Here is a 13,792-nt window from a genome sequence, read left to right on the forward strand (position 1 = left end):
CTGGATGTTCTGGATAGGAGGGTTTGTCTGACTGGAACTTGTGCACTGACAAGAAAGCTCACCCTTATGGAGAGATGCCAACCCCAGTTAGCTAGCATGGAGTGCTCCAGTCAGGAGGTGTGCTCTCCTTGGTTACCCCAAGGTCTGCCAGACACAAACTTCCTATGTTCAAAGCAAAGCCTTTCCCGCAGACCAAGTAACTTTCACTAGACTGAAAATCTAGTGCCACATGAGCTCTTAGGCCACCTGATCTCTATGGATGATTCTGTCTTCCCATCTGAGACTTCGAAGAAAAGCTAAAGTGAGGTCTCATTAAGAAAGTCTTGAGTTTTGATGACCAGTCTAGACTCAGTATCACAAGGAGACAGACTCTGGAAAATGGCTCTGTTAAGTTGACCACTGTAGGTTCTTACACACACAGAGGAAGAAATGGACAGCCCCCACTGGGGTCCAAGGATTCTTTAGGACAACTGAATCATTGGGGTTTTTTTGTTTGTTTGTTTGTTTGTTTTTTCCGGAGCTGGGGACCAAACCCAGGGCTTTGTGCTTGCTAGGCAAGCGCTCTACCACTGAGCTAAATTCCCAACCCCAACTGAATCATTAAGGCTTTGCATGATGTACTGGCAAACAGCCTTTCTGGATCATGGGAAATGGTCACACACAGTCTTCTGCAACCCATAGCCCAAAGAGAACCATCTTCCCCCAACCCACCATTTCATCTTGCTGCTAAGGTGGAACCTCCTGTATCTTTTCCCTGGGGCCCTTTGTTTCAGCTAGCTACATAGCTTGCTCCTTTTCTAGCCTTTGTGCCTTAAATATCACTGCCTCGGGAAAGCCTTCCACTTCCTCCATTATCCGTTTTTTAAAAGAATTATTTATTAATTAATTTATTTTATGTATATGACTACACTGTAGCTGTCTTCATGACACCAGAAGAAGGCATCGAATCTCATTGCAGATGGTTGTGAGCCACCATGTGGTTGCTGGGAATTGAACTCAGGACCTCTGAAAGAACAGTTAGTGCTCCTAACCACTGAGCCATCTCTCCAGCCCCATTATCAATTTTTTAATTGGATTTTTTAATTTATATTTCTCTTATCCATTTTCATCCTTGATGTCTTTTTCCCTGCAGCCCTACTCCACGCTGTCTTTCTTATTTATTTTTAGGTATTTTGGAGGGTTTATGTTGTTTTTTTAAATATTTATTTTATGGGCATGAGTACACTATGACTGTCTTCAGACACACCAGAAAAGGGCATCAGATCCTATTATAGATGGTTGTGAGCTACCATGTGGTTGCCAGGAATTGAACTCAGGACCTCTGGAAGAGCAGTCAGTGCTCTTTTTTTTTTTTTTTCTATTTTTTTTTTCGGAGCTGGGGACCGAACCTAGGGCCTTGCGCTTGCTAGGCAAGCGCTCTACCACTGAGCCAAATCCCCAACCCCAGCAGTCAGTGCTCTTTTTTTTTTTTTTTTCTTTTTTCTTTTTTTCGGAGCTGGGGACCGAACCCAGGGCCTTCTACTTGCTAGGCAAGCGCTCTACCACTGAGCTAAATCCCCAACCCCGCAGTCAGTGCTCTTAACCACTGAGCCATCTCTCCATCCTAGATGTTCTAACATGGGGTCTTGTCATGTAGACCAGGCTGGCCTCAAACTCAGATTTACCTGCCTCTGCCTCCAAATGCTTTAATAAAGGTGTGTGCCACCATGCCAGGCTCCCAATACTCATGATAAATCCTGTATGACCACTGTTTTCTGTGTTGTACTGCCCACAATAATACCCTCTGGCATAAACAGAATTTTTAAAAAAGCAAATATTTAAATGAAGAGGTTGAAACCCAGGGAAGAGACCTCTGACCAGGCAAATATGGTGTGACAGAAACTGCTGGAAGGCTGCAGGCCCTTCAACACCCACCCTGCAGTCAGCCACAGTCACACTACAGCCAGTCCCACTGACTACCTACCTCCATGCTGACATCCGTTCTGAAAGACAAGCCCATTTCTATTCCCGTTTTCTAAGTGAGTGAACCAAAGGAAGGGAGTTAATTTTTTACAGCCAGCCTGAGATGAGGTGGGATCCACACCCAAGCTCTTCTTTCACAAATTCCAGGTGATGTATGGAGACCTGCAGCCTACTTTCTGCCTTTCTCTAAGACCCCCTTGACCCTCAGTATCAAATGTGAGCCAGGGATGTGAAAGGGTATATATGTTTCGAGGGGTAGACAATGATGTGTTCCAAAAGACACCACCAGCTTCTGGCCTCTGGACACTGGGGTGTAAGCCTCGCTGGCTAAGTGATGTGAAAACCAGACAGATGCCTAAGACTCAGTGTGGAAACCACAGCCTGGGGATGCTGGTTATGCACTGCCAGCATTCTGCTCTCTAGTGGACTTTTTTCCCTAAGTCTGTGCACTGATTGATTTCACAGGCAAGATGGCCACCATGCCTAGCAAGAGGCTTTCCCTGTAAGAGATGGAATTTAACCAACTCCACAATAACCACTTCCAGTGCACATTACACATGAAGGGCAACAACAGACCAGAGCTGTCATGGAGATCAAGGGGGTGGCAGGGTGCCTCTGAAATGCTGTTCCAGGGAGCTGTTGTCTTTTATTCTTATTCTGGGGCCCAAGATCTTGTGTGTACAACAACGAGAAATAAGGAAAGGCACAGTGCTCAGGGCTGACAGTGACCCCATGCCCAAGAGTAGAGGGTTCTACCAAGGGGCTTCCTGGAACAATAGTTTGGAATGCAAGTCACAGTATGTCCCAAAGAATGCCAAGAATATCCTTAGGCATTCTTTAAAAAGGAAGAGGACAGAAGTGGGCAGTCCAGCACTATCCAGGTTGCATGCCTGGCACTGTAGAAGAGTCCAGAGGCAGGGCACCAATGAAGTGAGGAATGGGCTGGAAGTAGAGTTCAAGGTAGGATCGGGTGGGCCAGGGGAAAAGCCCAAGGATGTGGTAAGGGGATGAGCTCTATCAAATGTAGGGATCGAATGAGGAGCTTTCAGGGTTTCAGTCTTCAGGGCAGAGCTTGTACAATGGGGCCACCTTAAGGCTAGACTGTAGGGTGAGAAGGCCAGCCACTTGCCCAGCTCTACAAATAAAGCGCTTTATTTATACAGTCTCTCCAGGCCCCAGATCTCTGCCGCCCTACCCCAACCTCTCAAGAAGAGGACTGAATAATTCATTCCAGAGGAGCCAAGAGTGGCTGGTCCACAGGGGGGTCTTCCCCCGACAGCTGCAGGTCCTGAGTAGCTGGGCCAGGTAGAGAGCAAAGGCACGAGGCCCTGGGCATCCCATGCCAGGGCAAAGGCCAGAACCACCAAACAAGGTGGCATGGGTTAGCATACCAGGGTCAGCTCCCTGGGATCAGGCCAACATCTGTACCACCAGCACCACAGCTCTGCTCATAGGATGGTGGAGCCTCTGTGGGGAGGAAAAAAAGGATATAGAAGGGGTTCAGGGGACCCTCATTTTTTCACCCCAATCCCTGTCATTTCCACTCACCATAGGGGTAGCCCCATGAACTGTACTCTGGAGGAAGGATCAAGGCGCTGGTGGTAGGTACTGGGCCCCCAGAGCCTTCTGCAAAGTAGGGGACAGTGGCACCTATAGAGATGCACAAGGGAGGGTGCAGAGAATGTCTAGCAGGACTTCCAACCTGAACACACGGCTCAATGGTGGTGACAGACACAGAACCCAATGTAGTAGACAGTGGCTGCTGCTGAGAATGGCTCTTGGTGGAGAGTGAGACAGGGTCTGAGAAGTGAGGGCCACTAGCCACTGCCTCAGCCTCTTCCTGAGGAGGTGCAGAGGGCACCACTGGGGACAGCAGCCCAGGAGAAGACCCTGGGCCTGGACAGGGGCTCAGTGGAGTTTGGTTCACAGCAATATTGCCAACAAATAGTGGGAGAGTCACGGTGGCCTCGGGTGCTTTCATGGAGACCTGAAAAAAACGTAGGTATTGAAGAGTAAGGCCAAGGCCACCTAGCCTTAGGCCACCCAGCCCTGGGCAACACCAAACCTGAAGGTAATAGTCGATGTGGATAAGGCTGCAGCCAGGCAGGGCTGACTGGGGCAGGGCAGGCACCAGGATCTGTTCTTGCCACTGAGCATGCCTCCAGGCCTTGACACCTGTGCCCTCCACCTCTGCAATGGTCCGCACATCATAGATCCAGCGCTTGGCCTTATAGGACACCTTCTGAGGAAAGACTGGGCTGTGAGTTTGGGCAGGCTGGCACCCACCCCTTCTGTCCCATGGGAAAGGGACAGGCTCAGGGAACCAGATGGCTCTGACCTGTAGCAAGCTGGCCACCACAGGGCTGGTGTCCTTGCCCGACTGGTTCTCAATGTCAGCCTGCAGCCGCAGCACCTGTCCTACCACATAGCCACGAAGGTCCGTGCTAGCTGTGAGAACCACACTGCCGGTCTTCACCAGCTTATAGGAGAACTTCTTGGTAGTAGAGGCCACATTGGGTTGCTTGAAGGGAAAGGAAGGGAAGAGTTTATCAAGCGAGCACAGACAAGACCCTCAGACTGCCCTAGACACCAGCAACCAGATTAAGACAGGGCCTGGCTGCCTGGCCTGAGAAGGCCGAAGGCAGCCAAGGAAGCCCCTGTTCCGTCCTTACCTCGATATCTGGGATGCTGTTCAGGTTCAAGGGGCTCAGGATGTAGAACACGAGGCTGCATTTGTGATCCTTGGAAAAACGTGGAGTGTCGATGGACGCCCTCACCTGGTGCACAATCTTCCCAAAGGGGCCCTCGAAAGATGTGGGTGCTGTGGCTGTGGGGATAATAGGGATTGGCTGGCACCCAGCACCTCCCACCAGTGGCATTTCAAAGCTCCATGTCCCCATAAGCTTTCCACTCACCAGGAAGCAGGAACTGAAAAGGGAAGTTGTGCTCTCCAGGTGGCAGACTTCCTACAGAGACAAGAAGGAGGTGGGAGCAAACCAGAGGAAATCCATAGTGGCCACAGTGCCAGACCAGAAGTAGACACTGCATCCACCAGTCCACACAACCTGTCTTGAGCACTGCAGCAGCGTGACTACAGCAGGAGCTACAGGCTACACACAGGGGCTTGGTTTCAATGAGAGTGTGGGGCTGGAAATGTAGTTGGTAGAGTGTTTGCTTAGCACATACGAAGCTTTAGTTCGATTCCAAGGACTATGCAAACCACATATGGTAGCACACTCCTAGGAGGTGGAAAGAGGAAAATCAGAAGTCTAAGGACATCCTCTGTTAAATAGCAAGTTCAAGGCCAGCCTGGGCTGCATGAAACCCTATCTTAAAAAAGAATACAAAGTTTAAAATAAAAAAACAGGAGGGTGGTTTAGAGTAGAGGACGGGGATGAAGACAGTCATATAAAGCGTCAGAGCCCACCCAGACCCAGAACCAGAAAGTGGGAATCCAAGAGACTGTTGCTGGGAAGGGAAGGGACAGGCTGACCCCCTCCAGTCAAGGGCTGCCCCTATGATCACTGCTGGCTCCCACACTCACCCTTGTCAGCCAGTGATAGGGAGCTGTTGAAGTAGCTCTCCTCCACCACCCATGCCCCATCGTTGGCCTTGTTGGAGACCCCACAGGAACCCATGCAGGTCACCCGGATAGCTGTAAGGGGAAGGGTGTCATAAGCCTATGACAGCTGATGACATAGGCTCCTTCCTGTCCCCAGCACAGGATTTCATGTAGGTCTAGAAGTACCCATGGGCCAAGCAGCCTCGCTGACCAAAGGCCAAGCAACCGGGTCCTCTTTCCAAGAGTTCTCCCAGGGAAGCAGGCTGGCAGTGTTTCATCAGCCTTGCAGACATGGTGGAAGGCCAATATCCCAGATAATCCCTGGGCTACCCCCAAATTGGTTATCTAAGCCTCTAACCAGACCTATAGAAACCCAGCCACCCTGTATTCATGATGCAAATCAGTGAGGTCAGGAGATGCCCCTTCAGTCTCTTGAAAGCTAATGCCAGCCCTCTCCCTGTGGGAATGCAGTCAGACCTGTCTGAGCAAGTCAACAATCTAGCCCTGGAGGGCAAACCCTGATTTCCTTCCTGAACACTAGTGGCCAGGAGGCTGAGTTTCTACACTGTGAGGCAGTGTCCTCCTCACCACCAGCAGGAGCTGGTCCTCTCCATTAGTAGGAGAACCCAGAGCAGGAACCACTAGAGACAGAGTTCATATGCCTCTGTTTAACAAATGCATCCTGCCCTACTGTGGTCAGATAGCTGCAGCTGAATGAGAGCACGGATGAAACTAGTCACAGGAGAGGTGGCTCGGGCAAGACTCGGTTGGGTAAGTGGGAGCCAAGAGAGGTGCTCTGAAGTGCTCTCCTTCCCCTGGAGAGTTGGGTCATGGTTTCAGCCCTTTTCCCAGACTTAGTTAACAGGGTCACATGAGGGGAAGATTATTCAAACTCTTCATCTCTGTGACAAAGCCACCAAGCAAGAACAAAGAAACCTAGAAGTTGATCACACCTGCTTCACTCGTAGTCTCCCTGGTATCACGGTCCACGCATCCTGTTGGTCACCCACAAACTTTATCCTATAACCTTTGGCTCATCCTCAATCCACACAGCTCTCCACACAGCACCCTGCACAGGTACACTCTGATGCTTTGTAAAGTGCCACATGGTGCTGGCTGGAGAGGGTGCCTCAGTAGGCCCATGTTGAGGCGTCCCTCCCTCTGAGGTATCAGCCATGGGACTGCTCTAGTATAGGATGAAGTTTATTTGGGGGAATGGGAAAGGGGGTTGAAAAGGGAGTATAGGCAGAGAAGGAGGGAGAGAGAGAGAGAGAGAGAGAGAGAGAGAGAGAGAGAGAGAGAAGAGGCCAGCTGGGAACAGGTGGAGGGGAGGGTGGAAGGAGGTAGGGAGAAAAGGAGAAAGGGGTCAGAGTGAGAGAAGAGAGGCTAACAGTCCTTTTTATAGCAAGTCAGGCCTACCTGGCTGTTGCTAGGTGACTGTTGGGCAGAGCCTATAGAGAACCGTTAACAGGCTAACACTCCCTCACCTGATGGCTGCCAGTGCCTGTCCCTACTGTTGAGACTGTTCTGCATTCCTGCTGTACTACTCTCTGTCCTTGGAAATGCCAGTGTCTGTCTGTCACCCTCCATGTCAGCCCAACCTCACAACTCTAACCTCCAACCTGGTTTGAAATGCACGCACTCGGGCTGGGGATTTAGCTCAGTGGTAGAGCGCTTGCCTAGGAAGCGCAAGGCCCTGGGTTCGGTCCCCAGCTCCGAAAAAAAGAACCAAAAAAAAAAAAAAAAAAGAAAGAAAGAAATGCACGTACTCCTTCTGCCATCTAAACACTAGTGGCAGCTTAGGCCAGGAAATAATTCTTGAGATAACAGGGATAAGAGGAGGTTCAAAGGTCTGCTAAAGGACTGAAGATGCTTCACAAAGGGAACATCTCTCTAAGGGTGACTGGCCCCACACAGGTACGGAAAACATCCATCTGCAGGGCTTAGTTTAGTCCAGGTGCTGCCATGGTGCTATGAGGGTGCCTACAATAACTGGCACGGTGGGTGCTATTCGAAGTCTTCACACTCGATGTAGGAGCAATAGCAAACTGGTTGCTTTAGCGTTTAGTGCAGGGTGGTTTGTTATTTGAATGACCTTTTGTAGCAATAGATAACTGGAACCAGCACCAGCCGCACCAGAAACCAGGGGAAACCCAGGTGACTTACATGTTTCCTGGTCAGAATGACAACTGCTAAGTACTTTGACTCATACTGGGGAGGGAATGGAGAAGCCACACAGTGACACAGGGCCAACCTCTGTGTTTGCACCTGTACATGCCAGGACACCCGTCAGGTCTCCAGTCCTATACTATTCAACAGGAGTCTCATATAGCATTGCCTAGAACAACAATCAGCCCAGTCTGGACCTCCTACAGTTCAGGCAAAGGAGCATGAGACCACCAGATTCCAGGAAAACAAGCCACATGCAAACTGGGAGTAGGGGGATGCAACTCTGATCTTCCCAATGCTGGGCATTTCCCACACTACAGGGCTCTTGGGAAGACCCTGCCAGTGTGGACATCCTCTAGCCCCTGAGGTGAACATACCCTGTGTCACTTACTCTCTTGAGAAGTGACTGAGGAAAAGGGCTTGCAAACAGTATGTCCTCTGCTTCCTCAAAAAACATTCGGAGCTTCTCCTTTGCCTCAGTAGCATCACAATCAAGGTGTAAAAATTTCCCCAGAAAAATTCCTCCAAGAACCATGCTCACTGGCCAAGGACAATGCCAGCAGCCAGGCATGTACCTTCTCCAATCACTGGAGCAGAAAAACCATGCACTACATAAGGCTACATAAATCGTGAGAAATGAGGGAGTTCTGAGAATACTAGGTGGTCACTCTGCTTCTGCTGCTCCTCTTCCTACTGCTGTTGCTGCAAGCCACTGGACATGGCTCTTTTAAAATAATGTTATGCTGCTTTTCAGTAATCTCTCTACAGTCCTACCCCTCCACTCTCATGCAAAGGTATCTGGGAAGCAACCATGGTCCTCTCATACCTTGCAACATAGCATAACCAGGAAACCAGGGCAAGTGTATTCTAGCAAATCCTCATCTACAGAGCATCAAGTGGCAGCCTACAGAACAATATATACCTTAAGGTGTCATTCGAGTATAAAGTACACTTCCTAACAGTGTTCTAGCTATAATAAAAGGCAGCCACCACTCACCGAATTGACTAGGAGCCACCAAACTAGCAGGTGTTCACCGTTGGAGACTGGAGGCTGCTCTTCTGTTGCTGTTTTGTTTTTGAGACAGGGTTTCTCTGTGTAGCCCTAGGTATTCTGGAACTAGCTCTGTAGACCAGGCTGGCCTTGAACTCACAGAGATCCACCTGCACCTGCCTCCCAAAGTGCTGGGATTGAAGGCATGCTCCACCTTATAGCAGCTCTGGTTTTCTAAAGAAAATCATGGTGTGTATTTTGTTCTACAGAGACACTTCTTCCCTCGTTGGTACTTCTAGCTTCCAGCAGCTTCTTACCATGGGCCACGATAATGAAGACCTTTCCATTCTTTCAGTTCCAAAGATCTTGAACCTGACCATCCCCACCAGATAATACATTCTACCATTAAATCTGTGCTCGTCCTGCTTCCAACTGTACTACACACTAACAAGGGTTGCTACCTCTTGGGGTCCTGTAAAAACAGCTGATCTACGAAAAACAGAGTAGGCTGAGAGAGTGTAGGAGTAAGGGACACCCACATAATCTTGCAGTCAGTGCCAGACAGAGGCCACAACAGTGCCCACTGACCCCAGAGAGCTCAGTCATCAAATCCCATACAGGGCCCCCTATTCGTGGATCCAGCACCAAGGAGCCTGCACCTGAGAATGCCCTGTCAATGGCAAAGCAGCAACCTGATCCCCAGTCCCAGTCTCAGATCTATGCATCAGCAAAGGTCTCAGCTCAGCTCCCATAAGGCCTTAGGACAGGAGAAAGGGGATTGCCCGGTGGAACAGGGCCCCTTGCCAGCAACTATAATCTTTAAGCTGAAAGCAAGAAGGTGGATCCTGATAGAAACCTGCACACTTGGACCAGAACTGTCTTTGAAGAAAGTACTGCATAAGAGCCTGGAGACAAGGAAAAGAGAGGACCCAGAGCACACTAGGTTCCCGGTAGGGACCCAGCAGGTGTAAAGTGCCTTGGACCTTGGACAACTGAATAAGGGAAGACTAAAGGCCTGCATGCTTCTACCGCCAGGGTTGCCTGAGTATAGTGAACAAGCACTTAGGCCCTCGCACAGACTTCTGGCCGCCTAGGCGGAGAGCACAGGACGGGACAGATGCGGAAGGACTGGGCCACCGAGCTGTCTGCCCCACCCTGCCCTCTGTGGGCCTCCTAGAACAGCCTGTCCCTGGCGCCCGCGGTTCCGTCGTAACCCGGGGCTTCCTGGAGACTGAGAATCCAGTCTCAGAGCCCACTGACCGCACGGTTTCCGAGAGCCCCGCCCCACCGCAGGTAAGAACGCGTCTACCCACTTCCCCCGAAGCGATCCCGCGCCCACCTCGGAAGGGTAGTGGCGCTCCCAGGCGCAAGTGCACGGCCCCAGCCAGCGGCTCCCCAGGACTGTAGACGACGCGGCCCTGACTCAGGCGGATCTCGAAGAGCTGCACCCTCCCCATACCGCGGTCTCCCGCGCCGCGGTCTGACGCCTGCTAGGGCAGTGGCTTCGTGGCCCGCCCCCCTCCCCTTCCCCAACAGAGGACACGCCCAGGCCGCAGGACCCGCCTGGGCCGGAATACTAGCCGGTGCCCCCCAAGACCCACCCTCATCCCAAAGACCCACCCCTTTCTGATCCAAGGCCCGCCTTCTCCAGGGCTGGTCTGCGACCGGAGGACACGCCCATGGATGGGGGACACGCCTCCACAAGGACCCGCCCATTTTCCTAGATTTGCCTCATTGAACACAAGCACCTGGTCACAACAGGCCAGTCATGCTCCTGCCCTACCCCGAAGGCCCGCCCAGACTAGCGGGGTGGGCTACGGAGTGCGCGGCCCCTACGCTTTAGACCCTAACGGGATCCTTGAGACCTCTGGTGCTCAGGGATGAGGATTGCTCACCTGTAAGCGAAAGCGGGTTCCCGGGCACCCATGTTCAACGCTAGGTGGCTACGAGAGGTGCTCGGCCCTCAGGCGGTGTGGGTCCCCAGTTATGCCCCGCGGCCATCGTGCTTTGTGTACCGCGACCTTCATCAGGCTTCCCGAGGAGTAGTGGGCAATCGCGGCCCAGAACACCGGCGCTGAGCTGGGAGAGCGCAGGGCAGAAACACGAGACCCCTGCAAAACTTGGGACATGGAGCGAGAAGGCACGAACAGAGAAGGGACAGATTCTGAATCACATTTTTCCCTAAGACAGGGTGTATCCCTGGAACGCGCTCTGTTGACCAAACTGGCTTCGAACTTAGAGAGCTCTGCCCTGCCCTGCGGTCCGAATGCTGGCATAATTGCTTGTGCCACCACCACCGGCCTGAATCACATTTTTAAAAAAGGTCTTGGTGTTGGTTGTGAACTGGAAGGAAGGTCTTAAATTCATATGTTCACAATTTATTGTTCTATCTTACTATAGTGTGAAAGTCGATTTAAGCAATCCTGGTGTTCTCCTTTTGGTATTGTATTAAATTATATGAGATAGTCAGCACTGCCTTACAAGATGGTCATTGTGGAGGGGTGTGGCTCAGTGACACAGCACTTGTTTAGCTCAATCAAGGCCTGTTCCCCTAAACTACAAGCATACATATATAATGTATTAGATTTGTATTAGATAATGTCACCCATTGTAAGTTGACATGACTGTCCTGAGGCCATTTTTTAACATGGGGTCTCAACTTACCAGTATTTTCTATTTTTCACTTTGACTTCAGAAATCGATGGGAATATATACCCATGAGAGTGGAGCAACAATGGCAGGGTCAGTTTGTACTAGTCTAGGACAGAGATGCCTCAGGGGCCCTGCTTCCTGGTTAAACATGAAGGAAACAAAGTGGAGTGGCAGTTACTAGAACAGTTAGCAAAATGTTCCTCAATGGAAGATCAAATCACTTTGTGGTAGAAGCCATGATATGCAAAACCTGGGTGCCTCCGATACCCCATGCATTTAGGGGAGTCAAAGGGCTAAAACATAAAATAATCTGTGTTCAAATAACTGACGTCTTGGCTAGGTGGTGGGGCATGATCCAGAACTTAATCTGATTCTTGTCAACAAAAGGGGAAGAGGGCTGGGTATGGTGGTACACATTAGGTTTCAAACTCAAATGCAAGGCTGCAGTGCCTACTTAACATTTTTTTTAAGATTTATTCATTTATTATATATAAGTACGCTGTAGCTGTCTTCAGATACACCAGAAGAGGGCATCGGATCTCTTTACAGATGGTTGTGAGCCACCATGTGGTTGCTGGGAATTGAATTCAGGACCTCTGGAAGAGCGGTCGGGTGCTCTTAACTGATGAGCCATCTCTCCAGCCTCCCATACTTAACATATTAAGATGGACCTTGTCACCAGGTTCTCCCAGCATCCCTCAGTCCCTACCTTTTACAGGGTCCTACTGGCTGGTGTTCCTACTGTCAGGCCCCCTACCCTGAACTCAGCTCAGGGCCTGGGCTGCCCTTCCCCCAAGTAGCCATCTTGGTTACCCCACTCTCTTTTGGGCTTCCTGGCTGCTGTACCTGGTTCCCCTCTCTTCACATGGCTCAGGGTCATGTTCACTCTGGATTCTCTTGGATGTCTCCGGCTCCCTTTTATCTAAAGTAAGCTTCCTCCACCAAACCTAGGCACAGTCACATTTGTTCCTTTCATTTTTTCATTTATCTGGTGCCAAAACTTGGGACCAGTCACTTTCCTTTTCTTTCCTTTTCTTTTCTTTTTTTTTTTTTTCTTTTTTTCGGAGCTGGGGACCGAACCCAGGGCCTTGCGCTTGCTAGGCAAGCGCTCTACCACTGAGCTAAATCCCCAACCCCTTTTCTTTTCTCTTTTCTTTTCTTTTTTTTTTTTCCGGAGCTGGGGACCAAACCCAGACTTTCCTTCTCTTTTCATTTCTGTTTTTCATTCATCTGGTGTCAAAGCCAGGAAGCGGCATGATATCCTTCCCCCAACAAATCGGCTGCTCCAGACCAAGCTGCTGCTCTGAATCTCCAAAGGTGTACACGAATCCTACCTTGTCTACAGTGAGTTCCAGGCCTGGCTGCTAGTGAGACCCCATCTCAAAGAAAGAGTGAAGGAAAGAGGGAAGAAGAGGGCATCCTGAGCTCCAACATTGGCCTCCTCAGAATTCTTGTATTTCCAGAGGAGCCTCTATCAGCCATACTACTGCAGTGTCTGCACAACTGGGCAAACTGGGAGCCTTCTAAATAAGGATTTCGGAATATTAGTTGGAAAGAGAAGGACAATGAGCAGCCCCAGAGTGACCAATTGACAAAACAGGAAAGTGTTTCAGTAAAGAGGAGATGGTTTGGAAGCTGCTGTTAGACAGGACAGACCTGAGTGGACTTTATTCTAAGCCTCCTCACTTATAATCATTATTCTGATCCTAGTCAACCCATTTCCATCTGGGATCCATTTCAGCACAATTGTCTGGGTCAAGTCTCTTCTCTGTGTCTCTGGGTTCGGTTCTCAGCTCCGGAAAAAAAAAAAAAAGAAAAAAAAAAAAAAAAAAAAAAAAAAAAAAAAAAAAAAAAAAAGAAAATGAGGAAAATGGTAAGCAGGACCCGTCCTGAGCAGAACCTGAGCGGAAGTCCAGTTTTTTTTTTTTGTTTTTTTTTTTTTTTTTGGTTCTTTTTTTCGGAGCTGGGGACCGAACCCAGGGCCTTGCGCTTCCTAGGCAAGCACTCTACCACTGAACTAAATCCCCAACCCCATTGTTTTTTTTTAAAGATTTATTTATTTATTATATATAAGTACACTGTAGCTGTCTTCAGACACACCAGAAGAGGGCATCGGATCCCATTACAGATGATTGTGAGCCACCATGTGGTTGCTGGAATTTGAACTCAGGACTTCTGGAAGAGCAGTCAGTGCTCTTAACCTCTGAGCCATCTCTCCAGCCCGGAAGTCCAGTGTTACAGCTGTTACAGTGACTGAATAGGGAAACATCTACCACTGAGCTAAACCCCCAACCCCTCTGCTTACCATTTTCAATTCCCAGCTTTAGCTCTCAAGATCTGGAAATACGATTGGGGATTTAGCTCAGTGGTAGAGCGCTTGCCTAGGAAGCGCAAGGCCCTGGGTTCGGTCCCCAGCTCCGGAAAAAAAAAAAAAAAAAGGAAAAAAAAAAAAAAGA

General features: G+C 49.8%; 1 protein-coding gene across 9 annotated transcripts; it reads right to left on the reverse strand.

The window, feature by feature from the left end:
• Positions 1-3,098: 3,098 nt before the first annotated feature.
• Arrdc1 (arrestin domain containing 1) lies at positions 3,099-11,097 on the reverse strand. 9 transcript variants are annotated; one of them, XM_087653525.1, is made up of 8 exons: positions 10,305-11,097; positions 5,507-5,617; positions 4,878-4,928; positions 4,635-4,789; positions 4,301-4,483; positions 4,028-4,201; positions 3,511-3,949; positions 3,099-3,429 (listed from the first exon to the last, which is right to left on the reverse strand). In XM_087653525.1, the coding sequence occupies exons 1-8, from the start codon at positions 10,363-10,365 to the stop codon at positions 3,359-3,361; spliced, it is 1,245 nt and encodes a 414-aa protein (XP_087509651.1). In that variant the 5' UTR covers positions 10,366-11,097; the 3' UTR covers positions 3,099-3,358. The 9 variants fall into 9 exon arrangements, with proteins under 9 accessions (XP_087509651.1, XP_087509650.1, XP_087509648.1 ...); XM_087653524.1 differs by having other exon boundaries at positions 4,028-4,204; XM_087653522.1 differs by lacking the exon at positions 10,305-11,097 and adding an exon at positions 10,024-10,166.
• Positions 11,098-13,792: the final 2,695 nt, after the last annotated feature.

Source organism: Rattus norvegicus, chromosome 3, assembly GCF_021556685.1.
Source record: "Rattus norvegicus strain SHRSP/BbbUtx chromosome 3, alternate assembly SHRSP_T2T, whole genome shotgun sequence".
Lineage (NCBI taxonomy): Eukaryota > Metazoa > Chordata > Mammalia > Rodentia > Muridae > Rattus > Rattus norvegicus.